Source organism: Camellia sinensis, unplaced genomic scaffold (genome assembly GCF_055761805.1).
Source record: "Camellia sinensis isolate YWXY unplaced genomic scaffold, ASM5576180v1 Unanchor6, whole genome shotgun sequence".
Lineage (NCBI taxonomy): Eukaryota > Viridiplantae > Streptophyta > Magnoliopsida > Ericales > Theaceae > Camellia > Camellia sinensis.
Window position 1 is genome coordinate 11,140,933 of NW_028129474.1, and position 23,090 is coordinate 11,164,022.

Genomic DNA, 23,090 nt, shown 5'->3' on the forward strand with positions numbered 1-23,090 from the left:
TATTTTATATGTGAAAAAAAATTCCATCCTTAATCATCACAATGTTAATTTTTTATTTTCTATATGTAAAAAAAAGAAAAAAAAAAGAAATGGTTGTCCAATGACATAAATCAACAACGTACAAGTTCATTGGTGTAGCATGAGTTCAAGTTTTGAAGCCATCTTTCAACTTTACCATTATCCAACCACTTTGGGGCCCTCACTTGACTGATTCGCTAAGACTACTAAGCTCAGCGATTATTAGATCTCTCAATCACATCTTATATTTAAACATTATGCGTTGCTTTTACACGATGTGGGATAAGTTTATGATTATACTACTACCAAAAATTAAACTTTACACTATCTTTTTTCTAATTAGATTATGAACAATGTGGTACGGATTTATTATTCTAATACTACCAATATTTAAACTTTACTCTATCTCTTTTTTAATGAGATTATGTTTCCTTCTTTTCCGTAGTAGCCGCCATCGTCTGCCACCATTACCGAACCCACTCTTGTCAAAGCTTTTAAATATTTATTGTGCTTTGAATATATTTTGATTTATTTTTTTGAAAAAAAAAATCTGATCAGAGTGTAAAATTTTCTAAATATTAAAATTAAAATTATTTTTTAAATAAATTTGTAATTATTTTTTGAAAATACTATTTAATTGTAAATTTTCATAAAGAAAACTTAGTGGAACTGCGGTAATTACTTGTGGTTTTTTTTTTTCATTTTTGATGAACGTCTTTGAAAAAACTTTACATTTTAGAATCTACCCGACTAGGTGGACCAAATATGTTATAAAAAAAATGAAAAACAATTCATTAAAAATAAAAGTGAAAATAAGTTGGTGATGTTTTTAGATCATTCTACACTAGATATACAAAAAATGTAAAATCTTTGACGCAAATTTAAAAATATAATATTCAAAAGAAAAAAAAATGGGTTTTTTTGGTTATTTGCCAACCCCACCAAATGTTGTTGATTGAAATAGAAAAAAATTTCATTTTTATGTTTTGTTATCAACACCAGGGACTGATCCACAGGGCACAGAAATATATTTAGATTTTCAAATTTTCAAGATCAATCCATGATCATAACAATACTAATTTATTTATTTTATACATGAAAAATAAAAGTCCATCCTTGATCATCACAATAGTAATTTTTCATTTTCTACTACACATAAAAAAAATAAATAAATAAATAAAAAAGAAAAAAAAAAGAAGAAGTGGTTGTCCAATGACTTAAACTAAAGCTATAGCCGGGGAATCTACAGGTTCACTTGTCTAGCCTGAGTTCAACTATGCTGGCCACAACCTGAGTTCAAGCGTTGAAGCCATCTATCAACTTTACCGTCATCTAACCACTTTGGTGCCCTCGCCTGAGTCATAGGCAATTATTAGATGTCTCAAACACATCTTATATATAAACAATACGCGTTGTTTTTAAACGATGTGGGATAAGTTTACAATTATACTACTACCAATATTGCAACTTTATACTATCTCTTTTCAAATTAGATTATGAACGATGTGGGATCGATTTATGATTCTACTACTACCAATATTTAAACTTTACGCTATCTCTTTTCTAACGAGATTATGTTTGTTTCTCTTCCGTAGTAGCCGCTATCGTCCACCACCATCACCGAACCGTCTTTTGTCTTCTCCACCTACAAGGACCAACCGCCACGGGAAGTGAGAGGTTGAGAGAAAAGAAAAAGAAAAAAAATGGGGTTGCAAACAAGGGAGAACTTTTGGGTGTGTGGTAGCTGTAACGCCCTCAAAATAATACATAAAACCCATCAATTTAGACATGCATTGATATAAAAGAAACCAACCATTTAGATTCATCAGAGTAGTTCTTACAACAGTATTACATGTTAACAACAAAAGCAAATGCCCTAAGGGCTTACAGCTTTCCAAGTCAACACATGGTTTCACAAAAGAAGGGTACTAACTCTATACAAGATAAGCCCTTGGCTTGATATACATGTAATACAAACAAAATAAACAAAAAGAGTCTTCAACTCTCATCATCATCCAAGCTATGTCCTTGGAGGTGGCATACTACCTGTACCTGAAAATAATGTCCCATATAGGGTGAGCCAACGCCCAGTAGAGATATGCTAAACACAGTGTGAGCAATAACTAAGACATTAGCAATTGATAAATGTTCAATTTCCATAAATCAATTCATAACCCATTTCCATTTCATGACCACTATGTTCATGTTTCATTTCGGTTTCCACTTCTTATCAATTTCACAATTTAGATCAACGGCTCAGAACTTGGCCAACCACTTAGATGAGACAGTGACTCATATTAAATGTTTCCCATTTTACAATAGATAAACATATTAGTTGTATCAACATCTCAACAGATAAGCATACAAGCTGTATCCACATTTCAACAGATATGCATATTAGCTATATCAACACTTCCAAAGATAAGCATATGAGCTGTATCAACACTTCCATAGATAAGCATATAAGTTATATCAACACGTTAACTGACAAGCATATGAGCTGTATCAGTGGAGTCCATCCCCTATCTCCTCCCAAACAACATCCGGTTTAGAGGTCCATCCCCTATCTTTCCCTAAACCGTGGAGTACATTCCCTATCTCCTCCCACACACACAATGTATGTACACATAGGTCATATACACAATCAATCAATACATAACGTTAATGTATTCTATCAACTGTCATACTCTATAACACATCCAATTGATTAGTTTTAGTTTGCTTAATCATCATGCATTGTCTACAACAATCAAAACTACCCTCTACCGGTAGCCCAAGCAATTATTTCTAAACAGATAATAAAAGCTCCAACAGATAAAATATTAATATTTTCAAAAGTGAGCGATTAATAAATCCAACTCCATTATTCTACTATATAATGAGCCAATTTCATTATTCCCAACTCAATTCCATAAAATCACAATTTTTCCAAATTAATTATACCAATTAATTTATACAACCAATTAGGGTTTTCCACCCCATTTCCCAATATTGACCCAATGGTCTATATAACCACAACCAACAACGATATCATTATTTTGAAACCCACAATACACATTTTAGAATCAAAATAACAAAATCCCTTTTTAACATTTTGAAACCCTAAGTCCCAAAATTACCTAACTTCAACACTTTATCAAAACAACCAAAAATCTATGTCAAAGACCATAAGAGTGAGTAGGAATCCCTACCTCAAAAGATGACACCCAAAGAAGAAGATGATGAAAACGAAGTTGCTCCAAATCACAAGTTTCTCAGGTCAAAATGTAGCCCTCGACGATCAACACAACTTTTACAAAGGCCAAAGGGGAGGGAAACACTCTAACTAGATCAAACCCTAGAGAGAAGGGAGTTTCTAGTGAGAGAAGCTCTCAAATGGCGTTTTGGAAAAGTAAGAGAGAGAGAGGAAGTGTAGAAAATGATTCAAAAATGCCCAGCTGTCCTCTGTTATACGACATTCCCGCTCGAGCGGAAAACACAACGCTCGAGCGTCAAGAACAAAAAACTAGGTCCGCTCGAGTGCAAGAAGGCCCGCTCGAGCTCCAAGACACAAGAATAAAGTACATCCGCTCGAGCGCGAAAACCAATCCGCTCGAGTGTAGATTTTCATCTCCCAGAACTTTCACTAATGAGGTACTACCCGCTCGAGCGCCAATAATCCCGCTCGAGCGCAACACGCTCGAGCGCAACAAACCCGCTCGAGCGTAGAAAACACACCTGCAGAAGTTTTGCAGGGACTTGAAATGCTGGAAGGGTGTAAACCCCGCTCGAGCGTAAAATGACCCGCTCGAGCGGACCACTCAAAAACTAGGTAACAACAATGGGAGCCAAAGCTCTACCAACCTGTAACAACCAAGTCCAACACATCCTAAAACTCAAACAAATGGAATTAAAGGATGACAACAAGATAGACATAACTACCAACTCCACAGAACCGAGTCCGGAATGCAACAGAACAGTAAAGGGAAATACCAGAATTGCTATTATCTTTCTTCTTCTCTTTGTTTTTTTTCATTATCCGTACTCTATTATTATTTAGTTCATTGATGGAGAGGTTGTAGGTTTATGTATTTTGTATATATATATACGGTTAAAAAATTTGAGGAGTTAAATTCATGTATAAAAAATGGGTATAATTCTTAGTCCAAAAATTCTGCACAGAATCACAAATTTTAAAAATCAAGAAACCATAACAAACGAATGAATTTTGAACTGAAAATTTTACAGTAGATTAATTACATATTGAGTTGCATAGCTGAAGTTTTTCATAATCTTTGGAAGTCAAAATCCATATAAACTGATGCGTTCAAATCTGTCCAGAAAACTGGTTTAAAACAGTAAATTCGGGAGTGTCGTTCTCTTTGGGTATAAATCCAACAATTATCAAATTAGTGTCGTTAGGACCGGTTACGAGTCTAGTTTCTTACATTTTTGGCCTTGCGTTGATTGCTTGTGTATACTAATAGAACTATTAATTTTTTGAAGTGCTGTAGAAAACAAACTGTTTAGATATAATTAATTGTAAATAATTATTTTGATAAGCAAATCAAGTGAGACCAGTTTGGTTCGAAACTTAGGATATATTAGTTGTTATCTGGAGGGTTTTAGAAATTTTCAAATAGCGTGGGGTGCGTTTTGTAATTTTCAAAGTTAGCAAATTGATTGGGCAAGTTTGTTTGAAACTCTGTTTTATCTTAAAGTTACTTTTAATTAAGTTTCGATTTGAACCCATGTCTTGGGTAATTTTAGACCTCGAAGAACATGAATTTAGGTATTATTTAAGAGTAACGGTGAGTGGGGTTGAGCTGTGTTAGTGCGCTTTAGTGTGGGATACTTAATTTATTATTCTCTTTAGTATTTTTAAATTAGTAATGACGTGTAGTCTTCATACTTGGTTCAAGGCACTAGTTGGACTTTCATACTCTATTCGAGGATTATATTATTTCATTTTCAGGTGAGTAGTTTCATGCTACATATTTTTATAAATGGTCCCCTACCTTGAACTGTTGGAAAATTAAATTGTTGTTTCAGGACTAAACTGTTTAGATAAAATTATTATATTATCAATGGAATCAAATTATTTTTGAAACATGTGTGAACTTAGCATACTGTAAACTATTTGTTTTGGTCTCATGTTTATAATGGTGAACTACCACATTTTGCGATACTGATGTGTATTAAATTATCGGGACTATCTGTATATTTTAGTCCAGGGAAATTATTCCACTGTGTGTGGTGACTCTGGCCACTAGGGAACAGATCCGAGTTGGGCCGTGAACTTGTGGTTTTCTTTTTTTTTTGTTCATTTTTGATGAACTTTTTTTGAAAAAAGTTTGCATTTTAGAATCTACGCGACTATATGGACCAAATAAGTTATAAAAAAAATGAAAAACATTTCATTAAAAATAAAAGTGAAAATAAGTTGGTGATGTTTTTAGATCATTCTACACTAGATACACAAAAAATGTAAAATCTTTTACGCAAATTTAAAAAATATAATATTCAAAAGTAAAAAAAAATGAGTTTTTTTGGTTAGTTGCCAACCGCACCAAATGTTTTTAATTGAAATAGAAAAAACCATTACTTTTACGTTTTGTAATGATCACGGAGGACTGATCCACAAGGTACGAAAGTATATTTAGATTTTCAAATTTTCAAGATCCATCCTGTGACGACCGGTTCCTTTCCTCCTTTTCTTTTTCCCTTTTCATTTAGTTTCTTTTTATCCACGTTGGATTTGAAATGTCCGGGAATGATTTTCTGGTTTTCATTTTCATTTGTTGTTAAATTTCGAATGTTTTGCAGGGTGTGCGGGTGATTCCGGGTTGCCGAGAGCGAAGTTGGAAGTTTGAGCTGTTGGGCCAGGGCCGCACATGCGGAGAGGGGCCACTCGAGCGGTGGGTAGGGCCGCATGAGCGGTCATGCTTGGCATCCAGAAATTTTGATTCTGTCTAGAGCGCATGAGCGGAGAAAGTGGGCCGCACGAGTGGTCAATGTAGGCCGCTCGAGCAGTGGGGAAGGCCGCACGAGTAGCCAACTGGGTAGTCCGTGCCCTGTTTTCCTATAACGCTTTGGTCCGAATGCCTCACCATTTTACACATATCACTCTCACTCCAAACCCTATTTCTCTCTGCCTACTCTCTAGAAAACTTCCCCAAACATCAAAACACTTTGATTGTGCAAATTCTTGGGTCAAGATCTCCATCTTCTTTCTCTAAATCTTGGAGATCAAGAACTAGGGCTTCACTTGGGTTGAAGAAATCAAAGCTCTCTCTCATCTTTCAAAGCTAGGGTTTCTTGAGTTATATATACAAGTTTTGCTACTTTGATGATGATTTGAGAGTTTCCTTCAAGTTTTGATGATTTTAAATTTGTGATTTCAAAAATGTCGAGATTTTTTTAAAAAAGGGGTTTTTCTTTAAACTTTCAAAATATTGGTCAATCTTTGAGGGTACCATCTTGTTGATCTAAGAAAGATGTTTTGATGAGGGTTTTTCTTGTAGTTTTGTATTTAGTTTTAAGTTGTGGTTCAATATGTAGAGATTTTGAATATGGGCTTGTATCTCAATCTATTTGCTACTCTTGAGAGTTTTTCCTCTTTTAGACTGATGATAGATGATTTTGATAGAGTTTTCTTAAAAAAAATGACGGAGTTTTGTTTTTAATAAAAACCCTAGGAATTGGGCGTTTTCTTGAAAAGTAGAAAGGCCTATGGAAGTTCTTCTTTTCTTGTGATTGAAGGATGAATGAGCATTGATTTTATGATGTAGCTGCTAATAGCAATTTCTTGATGTATGTATACAATGGAGGTCCACATTTAAAGTCCATTGATAAATGTATATATGTGTAGAGTTACAAGATGGCAAGTTGTTCAGTGCCATAGATGATGTAAAAATGTTTGATATTAATGAAATGGGAAAATAAAGTGAAAGATGACATGCTGGACATATTGAAAGGGTTGGTCATGATGAATCACTGTTGAGGAATTGTGGTGGTGTGTTGAAGACACATGATTATTTTGCGAAATGAGAAACGTATTTGTGAAAGTGAGAAAAGTATTGTTTATTATTGTTGTTAAGACATTTTTAAAATAGAGAAGTGTTATGAGATATTAATTATTGCATCTCATTTCCATTTGATTTAATATCACCATTGTCTATGAAGTGAATTATTACCATTGTTGTATTCTCATCATGTTTACTTGAGAAGGATTATAGTGTATTGAGAACTAATGGAAATGTTTATGGGGTAAATACGGTGGTAAGTCTAGATAAGGGGTGTAGTTGACCTTGTTAAATTGGCCTGAGTGTCCTTGGTGAAAGACTAGAAAGCCGCGCGGATAGGTGTCGAGCCTACCGGTTAATACCGGTAAAAATGGCAGTTTGGTAGTACTCGTAGAGTCTACTTGCAGACACCAGCCTAGGGATTACTAGTGTCGTATTTACCGCCCCTGTGGATTTAAATATTGGAAATTTGAAATTGATGAGATTACAAAATATTATTGAGAACATGTTGATTTTGAAATAGTGCATTGAAATAAAATTCTCCTTCATTATGGGCACTTGCATGGCATTACATATGCATTTCTTTTAACGTTGATGGAGTCAGCATAACTGTATATACTTTGTGAGGAATCTCTACTGGGCTTTATGCTCACCCCTATGGGATTTGGTGCAAGTAAAGGTGTGGTGATCCCGCCAAGCTAAGGGCGTCGAAATGTTTTGAAGAAGAGTAGTTTAACTCTTATTTTGTTGTGATATTGTTTTTTGTAAAGCCAAGGGCTAATGTGTGTGGGTTCGAGAGACCATTCTATGTAACCGGGCTATTGCCTTGGAACTTGTAAGCCCTTGAGGGCCTTTTTGTTGTGATTCATTGGTTTCTTTTACATGCAATAGATTCATGTACTAGTGTGTAAACAAATACGTAATGGCATGTGAGAATACTTTGGTAACATTGGAACTATGTAAATGAATTTGGTCAATATCTCATTTTGGAAGTGGATTGATGTAATAGTTATGTGCGATTATTTTCAGGGCGTGATACATCCATGATCATAACAATACTAATTTTTTTATTTTATACATGAAAAATAAAAGTCCATCATTGATCATCACAATATTAATTTTTTATTTTCTACTACACGTAAAAAAAATAAAAAATAAAAAGTGGTTGTGCAATGACTTAAACTAAAGCTATAGCCAGGGAACCTAGAGGTTCACTAGTCTAGCCTAAGTTCAACTATGATGGCCACAACCTGAGTTCAAGCGTTGAAGCCATCTATCAACTTTACCATCATCCAACCACTTTGGTGCCCTCGCTTGAGTCATAAGCTAACGCAACTTAGCCCGGCAATTATTAGACGTCTCAATCACATCTTATATGTAAACATTATGCATTGTTTTTAAACGATGTGGGGTATATAGCGATCCCGGTCTTTTCCCATTTGGTTGTTGTAACTAGACTTAGGTTCTGTGGAGCTTGTTGTTGTATATACTTTGGTGTCATCCTTTAATTCCTTACTTTTGAGTTATAGGATGTGTTGGGCAGGTTTGTTACAGGTTGGGTGTGATTGGGAGCAAATGGTTGCTGCCCAGAATTTTGGTCCATCACTCGAGCGAGACTTTTGTCGCTCGAGTGAGCTCTGTGTTTTAGATCCTTCGCTCGAGCTAGGGTTCCTTCGCTCAAATGAGAGTTGAGTTTTGTATCTGGTGGCTCGAGCAAGAAGTCCTTCGCTCGAGCTTGCATCTGCGTCTGGTTCTGGACCTGAGAGTCATGATTCTTCGCTCGAGTGAGCTTCTCTTCACTCAAGCGAGCGAGCTTCTCTTCGCTCGAGCGAGCGAGGTGTATGTTTTGAGTTTCTTCGCTCGAGCGAGCATTCTGTCGCTCGAGCGTGCTTCTGGGTTGCAGACCTGAAGCTTCGCATTCTTGGCTCGAGCGAGGCTTTCTACGCTCAAGCGAGAGTTCCTTGTGTCTTGTTGCTTAAGTGACCAATCCTTTGCTCGAGTGAGCCTGTGTTATAGCAGTAGACAGCAGCGGGTAAACACTTCACTTTTTCATCTCTTTTGTTCTGCAAACCCTAGATCCGAGCTCTCTCTCTCTCACTCTCTACACACCTTCTCTCTAGGGATTGATCTAGTTCTTGAGTGTTTCTACCCAAAGTCCTTTGTAAGAAAGATAGAGGGTGGCTTGGGCTTTATTTTAATCTGAAGAGTTGTGGATTTGGAGCATTTTGGGTGTTCACCATCTTCTCCTTTGGGCTTCTAATTTCGAGGTAGGGATACCCTACTCCATCCTATGAATTTTGTCATAAATTTTGGGCATTTTGATATGTTGGGGTTATTGGGTAATTTTTGGAAAAGTTAAGGTTTGATTTGTAATTTATTAAAAGTGGTTTGCAAAATGTTAAATTCTATGGGTGTTTGAGACCAACAAAAATGGAATTAATTTATCACTCACCCATGTAAATGTTGATATTATATTTGTTTAATGCATTTATTTGCTGTTTAGAAATAACTGTTTTGGGCTATCGGTGGATGATAGTCTTAATTGTTGTAGACACTGTATGTTGATTACGAAAAACTGAAACTAATCATATTGAATATGTCATTGAATATGACGATTGGAATAATACATCAAATATGTGTATTGAGTGATTCCTGTATATGATAATTGTTTATATACTTGGAATATGTGCATTGTGTGGGAGGAGATAGGGGATGCACTCCATGGTTTAAGGGAAGATAGGGGATGGACTCTCAAACCTGTTTGGGAGGAGATAGGGGATGAACTCCATTAATACAGCAAATATGTGTATTAAATTGAAGTATTGATACAACAAATCTGTGTATCATTTGTGAAGTATGGAAGTGTTTTAATATGATAATGATGCATCAAATATGTGTATCTATTGTGAAATATGGAAGTGTTGGTATATGAGTTATAGTCTCATTGAATTGTTCGGCCAGGTTCTGAGCCATGTATATGAAATGATTTGGATAAGTAAAGGAAAGTGGAATGTAACATGGACATAATTGTCATGGAACTGTATTATGATACAACTGGTTTATAGGTGTTAACCATCTATCAAATGCTATTATTTTAGTCATTGCTTATATTTGGTTTAGTATATCTCTACTGGGCTGTGGCTCACCCTATATGGGACATCATTTTCAGGTCCAGGTTATATGCCACCTCCAAGGACATAGCTTGGAAGGTTTTGGAAGTTGAAGACTTTTTTTGTTGTTTTGTTATCTTTTCATGTATTACATGTAAATTTAGGCCAAGGGCTTAATATGATTTGAGTTAGTACTCACTTTTGTGTAACCAAGTGTTGGCTTTGAAAGTTGTAAGCCGTTGGGCATTTACTTTTATTGTTAACATGTAATACATTTGTAAGGACTACTCTAATGAATGGAAAACTGTTTATTTCTCTTATATCAATGCATGTCAAGAATGTGGGGTTGTATGCAATATTTTGAGGGCATTATAGGATAAGTTTTCGATTATACTACTACCAATATTTCAACTTTACACTGTTTTTTTTCTCATTAGATTATGAACAATGTGGTATGGATTTAGGATTCTACTAGTACCAACATTTAAACTTTACTCTATCTCTTTTCTAATGAGATTTTGTTTCCTTCTTTTCCATAATAGCTGCCATTGTCCGCCACCATTACCGAACCCTCTCTTGTCAAAGCTTTAAAATATTTATTGCGCTTTGAATATATTTTGATTTATTTTTTTGAAAAAAAAACAATCTGATCAGAGTGTTAAATTTTCTAAATATTAAAATTAAAATTATTTTTAATATAAATTTCTTATTATTTTTTGAAAATACTATTGAATTGTAATTTTTCGTAAAGAAAACTTAGTGGAACTGCGGTAATTATTTGTGGTTTTTTTTTTTTGGTACATTTTTGATGAACTTTTTTTGAAAAAAGTTTGTGTTTTAGAATCTACCCAACTATGTGGATGAAATAAGTTACAAAAAAAAAAAAATTAAAAACAATTCATTAAAAATAAAAAGTGAAAATAAGTTGGTGATGTTTTTAGATCATTCTACACTAGATACACAAAAAATGTAAAATCTTTGACGCAAATTTAAAAAATATAATATTCAAATGAAAAAAAAAAGAGTTTTTTTGGATCATCAAGGCCTGATCCGCAGGGTGCGAAAGTATATTTAGATTTTCAAATTTTCAAGATCAATCCATGATCATAACAAGACTAATTTATTTATTTTATACATGAAAAATAAAAGTCCATCATTGATCAACACAATATTAATTTTTTATTCTCTACTACACGTTAATAAATAAATAAATAAAATAGTTAAATTCTTGTATAAAGAATGGGTATAATTCTTAGTCCAAAATTCTACACAAAATCACAAACTTTAAAAATCAAGAAACCATATCAAACGAATGAATTTTGAACCGAAATTTTTATAGTAGATTAATTACATATTGAGTTGCATATCTGAAGTTTTTCATAATTTTTGGGAGTCAAAATCCATATAAACTGATGCGTTCAAATCTGTCCAGAAAACTGGTTTAAAACAGTAAATTCGGGAGTGTTGTTCTCTTTGGGTATAAATCCAACAATTATCAAATTAGTGTCGTTAGGACCGGTTACGAGTCTAGTTTCTTACATTTTTGGCCTTGCGTTGATTGCTTGTGTATACTAAGAGAACTATTAATTTTTTGAAGTGCTGTAGAAAACAACCTGTTTAGATATAATTAATTGTAAATAATTATTTTGATAAGCAAATCAAGTGAGACCAGTTTGGTTCGAAACTTAGGATATATTAGTTGTTATCTTGAGAGTTTTTGAATTTTTTGAATAGCATGAAGTGGGTTTTGTAATTTTCAAAGTTAGCGAATAGATTGGGAAAGTTTGTTTAAAACTCTGTTTTATCTTAAAATTACTTTTAATTAAGTTTTGATTTGAACCCATGTCTTGGGTAATTTTAGATCTTGAAGAACATGAACTTAGGTATTATTTAAGAGTAACGGTGAGTGGGGTTGAGCTGTGTTAGTGCGCTTTAGTGTGGGATACCTAATTTATTATTCTCTTTAGTATTTTTAAATTAGTAGTGATGTGTAGTCTTCATACTTGGTTCAGGGCACTAGTTGGACTTTCGTACTCTATTCGTATAGCGATCTCGGTTTTCTCTCCATTGAGGATTGTATTTCGGACTTGGTTCCGTAGGCATGGGTTGTTGTATTTAACTTGTTTCCGTCCTTTAATACTTTGTATTTGAGTTATAGGATGTTTTGGGTACGTTCGTTTCAGGTTGGTTGTGATTGGAAGCATATGGTTGCTGTCCAGTTTTTAGCCTCTTCGCTCGAGCTAGGACTTTGTCACTCTAGCGAGCCTTGTGTTGTTGCTTCTTCGCCCGAGCAAGAATTTGTACGCTTGAGTGGGATTTTCGTGTCTTCAGGTTTTGTTCAGACACAGCCTTGGCTCGAACGAGCGTTTCTTCGCTCGAGCGAGCGAGCTGCATGTTTTGGGCTTCTTCGCTCGAGCAAGCGTTTATTCGCTCGAGCGTGCTTCTGGGTTGCAGACCTGAAGCTTCATTTTTTTTGCTCGAGCGAGGCTTTGTGCGCTCTAGCGAGGTTTCTTTGTGTCTGGTCGCTCGAGCGACCACTCCTTCGCTTAAGCGAGGAACGTATATATCAGTTCGCAACAGCAGCTTCTTCTTCACTTTTTGATTTCCCCTTTTGTCTCAAACCCTAGATTCGACTCTCTCTCTCTCTACACTTACCTTCTCTCTAGGGACTGATCTAGTTCTTGGGTGTTCCTACCCTAATCTCTTTGTAAGAAAGATAAAGGGTTGCGTGGGCTTCGTTTTGATCCGAAAAACTTTGGGATTGGAGCACTTCCAAGTTTGGCTCTTCTTTCCCTTGGGTTCTCCATTTGAGGTAGGGATTCTCCTTGTTCTTTTTCAATACTCCGTCTATAGATAGACATGTGGTAGTTTTGTTGTAACGACCCCAAAATCCGTATCCGAAATTACTTTTATGTGCTTGTGGGTTAATGCATTTTAATTTAATGATATTTGTTCAATTGAGGAAATTATCTGTTGAGTCACGGCTTTAAAATTGAATTACCGACCTCTTCGGATCCAGAAATCAAAATTGAGTATTTGGGTATGTTAATGGGAATTTTTAGAACTACTTGGGAAAGTTAATTGGAAATCTAATTTGTCTGATTCATTAATGTGCGTTTGGATGATTAACTTTATACTGTAAATTGAGGGCGTTAGAAGCTTCAGAACCCGGAACAGAGGACATATTTCAGATCAACATAATTTTTAGAGTCATCTAGAAAGTTTAATGGAAATTTAATTTTACGTGATTCGTAAGGGTGTGTTTGGACTCCCTATTGTGAAAAGCTTATGTGTTTGTTATATATATATGTGTGTGTGTGTGTGTATGTTACGTGAGTTGGAACTTATCATTTTTGGAGCCAACAAAATATCTGGGGGAGAGAGAGAACCGGGAGAAGAGAGGGCAAAGGAGGGAGAGAGCTCAGCACTCATGGAAGCTTAAAGAAGAGGAAGGAGATTGACCATGGAAATTTGGGGAAAAACATGGATTTGGGTTAAGGTATGTGAATTTGATTTCATCCTTGTGGATAACTCATCTACCACAAAGAATCAAGGATTACATGGAAGATTTATATGGAAATAAATTAGAGTTGCTCGAATGAAGAGATTGATTTCCCTACTTGAAGATTCATTGTATCTTTGATGTTTTAATTTAGAAAACAATCATAATCCCATCTATTTCATTAGTTTTACATGTTTTTGAATGATTTAAGTTGAAAACAAGCTTTGGAAAATGAAAGAATCAAGTGTTGGAGCAAGAAAAACCCATTTTCGGATTGTTTGTTTTTGCCCAGACCGCACGAGCGGCCACGGGCACCGCACGAGCAGAGCATGGAAAAAAAAAAGAGGTTTTGATTCTGTTTTTGGGCACTCGAGCGGCCGGGTTCTTCCGCTCTAGCGGAATTGGGCCGCACGAGCGGCCAAAGTGGGCGCAAGAGCGGCCGACTCTGTTTCAGCTTTTACCTTGTAATTTTGAACAAGCAAATCTTTTGCATCTGAACTCCGTTTTGAGTGATTCTTGAACCTAAAATCAAGCCCCGGAAGTCTAGTTTCCAATGGAAGTGGTCTCACACCCAAATTCTAAATACATAAATAGTTATGCTGAAATTAGTGACGACTTTTCACTTTCTGTTTACTGAGTTTGTACCGTTTCTTCGTATGAACCTTTCTCCTATTGATTCCTCGTATTTTCTGAGGCATGGATTATAACCTACTAAGGACTAAGGAGTTTAGAACCGACATGGCTAATTGATTGAACGATCAAAGAGAATAAGTAAAGGATCGAGTATAATCTCATATTATGTGTTGTGCATTGTACTTGTAGGTCAAGGTGAGGACATTGTCCTATTACTATCCAGAGCTGATCACTGTAAGTAGTAGTACGGTAGTCGTACGTTCAATTATCATTAATGATTTTATCGTTAATATGCTGTTCCTTGCAAGTAATTAAGTTAACAATGAGTTGATTGGAAAATCTAGAGGCATTATTGAGCGGTATTGCTGTTGACAAAGAAGACTAACATTCTGTTATTTGCAAGATAGCTATAGTGATTCATGATGAACAAAGGGAACGTATAAGCACTATGGAACCATGGTATTCACGTATCTCTGAAATCATTCAATCTGTAAATGTGCTTATCTCTCAATAATAATTATCAGGAATGTCCTGTTAAACTTAAGTTAACTATGTTAACTCATGTGAATGATGTAACGGCTACCATTGGTACTCTGTTAAGTACAAGTCAACTATGATAACATATATGAACAATCAAACAAAGGTGTATGCTTCTATATGCTATTAATAGATCAAGTGAACTATGCCATTTCTTAATGAATAATTAGTTAAGACCACGGATTGTTTTATACGTTAATACCTGTTAAGCATTATGATAAATAACAGATTGATTTATGGATGACTCAACCTGAAGACAGAATTAAATATCAATGACCTTGTCACGTGACTCACGTTATGATGTAAATTGTTTTGTCTTTGTTAAGTGTACTGTAATGACATGATATAACAAGAAATGCTCTATGTTCTGATATGTTACGTTTTGACTTAATGAACAGTTGTCCATAAATGTAAAGCACTCATGACATCCGTAGCGCACGGCCCTTACCCGGGGGTAATAATACCGCGGTTCAAGGATGTTACAAGTTTACGTATGTTACAAGTTTACATATGTTACAAGTTCAAGTATGCACAAGTTTAGGTATGTCACAAGTTCATGTATGTTATAAGTTCTCAGTATCGGGGGATTCCTTTATGGAACTAACAAGAATGCTTTATATTGATTTGTTAGCGCTAGAGAAGTGCCAAGTATAATCAAGTATGAATTCTGACTTCTGTTTATGATTCAAGTATAATGCATATGTATGAATTTGTTTCCGTTTATGGTTTGACATGATATGTATGGTTTGGTCTGTAAGACCTATTAATTACTGGTATGGAACAAAGTGTTACTTGGAACTAAGTGCTACATTGTGAGCCACCTCTAGAGTCCATGTGAGACATCTCTCGAATCCATACATATATGAACTAGTCTTAAAGCCAATCTGGGCCTATGACCATTCTATATGATCTATTAGGACAGAGGCCATTCTGTATTTTTGGTATGGAGCAATGTGTTGTACGGAACTAAGTATTGCAGTGCGAGTTACCTCTAGAATCCGTACGAGCTACCTCTTGAGTCCATACATATGTGAAAGTTATGAGACTGAAAGCTGTTCTGTGAAAGTTATGAGGCCTATGGCCATTTTGTATGATCTGTAAGATCTGTTAGTATGAAACAAAGTGTTGTACGGAACTAAGTGCTGCAATGCGAGTCACCTCTAGAATCCGTGCAAGCCACCTCTTGAGTTCATACACACCAGTTCAAGGGCTCAATGCCAACACGTTCAAGGGCTTAATGCCAATATGTTCAAGGGCCTATTGCCACTCTGTTCAAGGGCTTAAAGCCATTATGTTTCAAGATATTATGTTTTAAGTCATTATGTTTCAAGACTGGACCTAAGGTCGTTATGAAATTAGTGCAGAATCAATTAACCTTATGCCCTCATTATTTATGAATGCATTGATATGTATTACACTTCAAGTTGAGCATTGAATCATTTATGTACTATTATTCACTAAGCTTCGCTCACTTTGTGTTATGTCTGCTCTGTAGGTAATTACTTTGAAAGTCCGTCTTAACCCTTGATGCTCACCCTTCAATTGTCAACCTCAGTATGCCCAGACTCCCAGACCAAGCCCATGCATTTATGTGAAGTTTTGTTAAGATTTTGGCTTGCACTTTAACTATTTACTTAAGGTTAAAATGTATGTATATACCCCATTCTTTACCAATGTTCATATATACTCTCATTTATATGTTTGCGTATGTATATAGATAAATGGCTCTCACGTATGTGATCCTGGCATGTTAGTTTTAGCTCAATGGATGTTATTCTATGTTACTTTGTACTATTAAATGCTTCCGTTCAAGCCCCATATATTATGTATATCAGGTTATGTGTCCCTATTTGCATAGGTCATGCCCGAACTTTTAGGGGCGAGTTTGGGGTGTGACATTTGTATTGCATGAAAATCATATCATGTTGAATTTCTTTGAAAACCATGTGAGGGAACGTAGGGTTGGTTGTTTGGGAATGGTTATTTTTATCATTGATAGTTCTTTGGGCTGATTGGAGTATAATTAGCATGTTATTGTGGAAAGAGGAAAAGGCCCTAAATTATGTTTTGATTTGGTAAATTAAAATGGAGGGTAGTTGAACAATAATTGTAAATTACTATTGTTAATATGATTTGGGTGAAGGTGTTAATGCCTAAGGGATTAACTATGGCTTTGGGGTTGTTTTGAAATGAATGTATTGAATTGAATTGAATTATGGCTTTTATTACCCATGGAATTGGTTTTATAAAATAAAAAGAATGGAATTGATTTTGTGAATGAGAAAAGTGTTTTTGGGAATAAGTGGTGTAACTTGTTGACTTGGAAAGTTTATGAAAGTTGACCTTGAAAATGGAAAATGAAATGTTAACTCTATGTGAGTCTCGAAGAATGAATATGAGAATTTAATTATTGTATCATGAGTGTTGAATACACACATTTGGGGGTTTTTACCCTTACCTATCGTACTAGTGTCGTTGTTGGGTTTAGGATCTCATGAGAGTTGAGTCTTTATAATAGGTGTATTAAAATCATGCATCTAGAGGTTTTGTCCTTGGTCATCGGTGGAGGATGACATGGTTGTGCTGAATTGTTGTGTATGCATTACACCTGTGTTGATTGACCATTGTAGGTAATGAAGTGCTATGATACATTATATATGTATAATTGTTAGAGAGGAGATAGGTGATGTACTCCAGTGTGTGGGAGGAGATAGGGGATGTACTCCACACATCTATGTGTTCATATACTTGAACACATTGCTTATGTATCTTGAATAGTTTATGTGTACGTATTATACTTATTGGTTGTGCTTTGTTATATTGAGATGGTTGGTGTTATATACCGCGCTTAGAATAAGGGGTACCAGTGCCTTCCAGCTAGCGCTTGGAGAACTTGGACTAGGTACCATTACCTTCCAGCTTGTGTTTGGAGAATGTGGCTAGTCATTTGATTGTAAGGTGCGTCCTTAACTTACCGTGCTTATGGAAGGTAGAGTAGAGCTTTGTTATTATTGTCTTAGTCTATCTGAGTATATCTTAGATTGCGATGGTTACAGTTTTAGAGGGCCGAGTTGCCTCATTTGTTGATTATATACATGTTGTTGATTTGTTATCACATTTCTATTAAAGGCATGCATGTATAGATATGAGTGTATTGGGAATAAACCAAAATGCCATTATGAGATTTTGGGAAAATGTGAAGGAAAATTGGGTATTTGAAAGTATGTTTTGAAAAAGGGAAAAAACCTGTTGTAAGTATGGAAAATGGGGGAAAAGTAATGGGCTTAGTGGAATTGTTTTCTAAGTTGTTATTGTTTATGAAAGTTTGGGAACAAAGGGTAATGAAAAGAAAGATGAATCGCTTATAGCGTTGACTGAAATGGCTACTTTCGAGAAAAGTACATACTTATGTATATTTTGTATAAACTACCACATTACTATTCTAGTATGAGATTGAGTATTCATGATCATAGCTATATGTAAGTTGTTATTGTTAAGGATCATGTTGAGATCCCTACTGTACTATATGTTCATCCCACGTTGTTGAATCTTTTTCAGGTGATAAACAGGATATGCTACAAGATTTTGGATCTTCTTATTTGTTGGCCACGGGGCCTCTTTTATGTTGGCGGCATGCCATTGTTGAAAAAGGGTCACACCCTTCTTCCTGATTCTTTTAAATAAATGATGTAAGCCTTCGGGCATTTTATTCAATATGCTCATGTTGTATTTAATTTGCATTTAGATGAGAAAATGATTATTTATTTCTACTCATTGGACTAAAGAGTTTATTTCCGCATGTTATCTCTGAAATTGAATTGAGTAATGAATTTGGTAACACTTCCGAGTAATAAAAAGTGGGGCGTGACAATTCGAGGATTATATTATTTCGTTTTTAGGTGAGCAGTTTCATGCTACATTTTTTTATAAATGTTCCCCTACCTTGACCTGTTGAAAAATTAAATTGTTGTTTCAGTACTAAACTATTTTGATAAAATTATTATATTATCAATGGAATCAAATTATTTCTTAAACATGGGTGAACTTAGCATACTGTAAACTATTTGTTTGGTGTCATGTTTATAATGGTGAACTACCACATTTTGCGATACTGATGTGTATTGATTATTGGGACCACCTCTGTATTTTAGTCCAGGGAAATTATTCCACTGTGTGTGGTGACTCTGGCCACTAGGGAACAGATCTGGGTTGGGCCGTGAACTTGTTGTTTTCTTTTTTTTTTTGTTCATTTTTGATGAACTTTTTTTGAAAAAAGTTTGCATTTTAGAATCTACGCGACTATATGGACCAAATAAGTTATAAAAAAAAATGAAAAACAATTCATTAAAAATTAAAGTGAAAATTGATAAAGAACGACCATCTACAGATCATAATCCAGCAGATCCAGCAGATCACAATGCAGTACATAATCCAGCAGATCCAGCAGATCACAATGGAGTAGTTTAGTATATGGTGTACTGTGTCACATGTGATTACATGCTATAACAGAATTAGTTAGAGGAGGTTAGTTAGTTAGGTTGTTAGCAATATATCTTGTATCTGATATGTATATATATCATTGTAAGAAAGCAGAGGAAATCAAGAAAGTATATTCAATATCAATAATTCTTTATGGTATCAGAGCATTGAAGCTCCAACGAGCATCTCTAATGGTGTCATCTCTAATGGGGATTCCTCCATCATCTTCATCATCTTCAACTACATCTTAAACTACGATATAGCGAACCCGGGTTTTCCCCTTTATGTACAGTATTCTGGACTTGGGTTCCGTGGTTGAGTGTTGTTGAATTTGTTTCATTTTCCGTCCTTTAATTCCTTATAGTTGAGTTATAGGATGTGTTGGGCAGGTTTGTAATAGGTTTGGTCAGTTTTGAAACAAATGGTTGCTGCCTAGGTTTTGGCGTCTTCGCTCGAGCGGGGACTTTGTCGCTCGAGCGAGCTCCTTGTTTTAGATCCTTCGCTCGAGCGAGAGTTGGTTGATGTGTCTGGTGGCTCGAGCGAGAAGTCCTTCGCTCGAGCGTGTGTCTGGTTGTAGACCTGAAGCTTCGAATTGTTGGCTCGAGCGAGGATTTCTTCGCTCGAGCGAGAGTTCTTTTGTGTCTGGTTGCTCGAGCGACCAATCCTTCGCTCGAGCGAGCCTGTGTTATATCAGTAGACAGCAGCGGGATTACACTTCACTTTTTCATCCCTTTTGATTTCAAAACCCTAGATTCAGCTCCCTCTCTCTCTACACTTAACTTCTCTCTAAGGTTTCATCTATTTTTAGTGTGTTGCTACCCTAAGTTCTTTGTAAGAAAGGTAGAGGGTGTTGAGGGCTTCCTTTTAATCTGAACAATAGTGGATTTGGAGCACTTTGGTTTTTCCTCATCTACTCCTTTGGGCTTCTAATTTTGAGGTAGGGATACTCTACTCCATCTTATGAGTTTTGTCTTTAATTTTGGTCATTTTGATTAGTTGGTGATGTTGGGTAATTTTAAGAAAAGTTGGGGTTGTTGTGTAATTTATTAAAGAGGGATTTTCAAATGATAAAACCCATATGTGTGTAAGACAATGAGAAATGGAATTATTGTTGTATTATTGATGAAAATGAACCTTAGGGTTGATATTGTAAATTAGGAAAAAATGCCCTAGTTATGTGATAAATTAATTTGAATAATTAATTTGTGGGAATACGAAATTGAGTTGGAAATTATGAAATTGGAGAATTATAAAACTGAATGGTGGAGTTGGATAATTTAATCACTCACCAATGAAATTGTTGATATTATAGCTGTTGATGCATTTATTATCTGTTTAGAAATAACTGCTTTGGGCTATCGGTGGTGTATAGTCTTGATTGTTGTAGACACTCCATGATGATTAGGGAAAATCGAAACTAATCATATTGAATATGTCAATATGACGGTTGAAATAATACATCAAATATGTGTATTGATTGAACCTTGTATGTAATAATTGTTTATGTACTTGGAATATGTGTATTGTGTGGGAGGAGATAGGGGATGTACTCCATGGTTTGAGGGAAGATAGGGCATGGACTCTCAAACTTGTTTGGGAGGAGATAGGGGATAGACTCCATAGATACAACAAATACGTGTATCAAATTGAAGTGTTAATACAACAAATATGTGTATTGAATGGAAGTGCTAATATAGCGAATATGTGTATTATTTGAAGTATTGGAAGTGTTTTAATATGAGTTGCGATCTCATTTGAATTGTAAAGTATGGAAATGTTATAACCAGAGATATAGTCTCACTGAATGATTGGCCAAGTTCTGAGCCATGTTTATGAAATGATTGGGTTAAGTAAGGGAAAGTGGAATGCAACATGGACATGATTGTCATGGGACTGTATAGTGATATAAACTGGTTATTAAGTGTTAACCATCTATTAAATGCTATTGTTTTAGTCATTGCTTATAGTTGGTTTAGTATATCTCTACTGGGCTGTGGCTCACCCTTTATGGGACATCATTTTCAGGTTCAGGTGATATGCCACCTCCAAGGACATAGCTTGGGAGGTTCTAGGAGTTGAAGACTCTTTGTTATTTTGTTATCTTTTGTTGTATTACATGTACATTCAAGAAAAGGGCTTAATATGATATGAGTTAGTACTCTCTTTTGTGTAACCAAGTGTTGGCTTGGAAAGTTGTAAGCCGTTGGGCATTTACTTTTATTGTCAACATATAATACATTTGTAAGGATTACTCTGATGAATGTAATTAAGTTTTGTTTACTTATGTCTTTGCATGTCTATAATGTGGGTTTCTAAGTACTATTTTGAGGGCGTTACATACGATCTCTTCGAATCTTAACATGCTGGTCTCAAATCTGAGTTCTCTTGTGACTGTAAATTTGTTGATGGCTCGTATCCATGTCCAGTGGATTGTATCTACAATTCATCTGGTGTAGAAATGTGCAATCCTAAAGCACTTCAATGGAAGATGATTGATGCACATTTAATAAGCTGCATTACAACCAGTTTCTCACCTGTTATCTTCACCACTGTTCTTCATCTTCAAACTAGTTCAGAAATTTGATTTGCCCTAGCCAAACGATTCACAACTCTATCAAGGTCACATATCCATCAGCTTAAGAACAAATTAAACTTCGTATCAAAAAATTCTGACTAAATGGAGGTATATCTCAAAAGCATTAAAACTCTTATTGATCAACTTAGTATTGCTTCCTCTTTCCTTGAAGATGAAGACATTGTTTTTATTACTTTGAATGGATTACCTGCTGAATATGATTCATTAAAAATTGCAATTCAAGCAAGATTAGAGAGCATATCCATGGATGAGCTTTCATCCTTTCTATGTTCAGAAGAAATTCACATTGAAGGGAAAATAAAGCAGTCCTCTGCTCTTACTGTTGCCTATGCCACAATGAAGGATTCTCAATCATCAAAAGGTTTTACTGCTTATCACAATAATCGCAGTTCTTCTCGCCATGACTCAAGAGGTTCCTACCGAGGAACATACAGATCTGGTCCAGGCAAATCTTCAACCTTCAGAGGCAGATCTTCAAACCATGGCAGGTCTGGTAGATCAGATTTTGGTTCTGTTTGTCAAATCTGTGGTAAACCTAACCACTCTGCCTTGGATTGTTGGCATCAACTGGATCTTGATTTTCAGTCTCAGTTATCTTTTTCTCCACAATCTCACTCTCAAACTCATTCCAAAGCTTATGTTGCCTCCATGACTGATGATACTACATCTCAGCACTCCACTCCTTGGTTTCTAGATTCTGTTGCCTCTAAACATGTGACAAATGATCTTCATCGTTTAAAGTCCTATCAGCCTTACTCTGGTCCTAACCAACTTACTATTGGCAATGGTGACTCTCTCCCTATTTACAACATTGTAAAAGGTATTTTGCCAACACCACATAATTCTTTTAAACTTAACAAAGGTCTTCATGTTCCTAATATTTCATCTAATCTTTTTTCAGTACAATAGTTAGCAAAAGATAACAGTTGTTGTATCATTTTTTATCACTCTTCCTTTGCCATTCAGGACAAAGTTTCTAAGGCTATTCTTCACAAAGGGTATGTGAGGAATAGAGAAATCAACAAGCAACATTTGAAGCCAAGTTAACTCTGCTGCAGTATGAGCTAAAGAGCGGTATTCTACTTTGGTGGAAGAGTGAGATACTGTTGATTGCTTTTTTGAAGACCATGAAATAAGATTGTTGCCCAAGTAAACACAATAGCCAGAAGTAGAACGTCTGTCAGCCGGATTTCCAACCCAATTGGAATCAC

General features: G+C 35.5%; 1 protein-coding gene across 1 annotated transcript; it reads left to right on the forward strand.

Annotated features, from left to right (window-relative positions):
- The first annotated feature begins 21,960 nt into the window (after nt 1-21,960).
- LOC145818250 (uncharacterized) lies at nt 21,961-22,788 on the forward strand. The gene is made up of 2 exons (XM_082912892.1): nt 21,961-22,699; nt 22,781-22,788. Exons 1-2 carry the CDS (start codon nt 21,961-21,963, stop codon nt 22,786-22,788), a joined length of 747 nt encoding a protein of 248 aa, XP_082769018.1.
- Nucleotides 22,789-23,090: the final 302 nt, after the last annotated feature.

Bases quoted from the DNA above. Each gene is read 5' to 3' on its own strand.
- LOC145818250 (XM_082912892.1), top strand. From the start codon at position 21,961: ATGGAGGTATATCTCAAAAGCATTAAAACTCTTATTGATCAACTTAGT.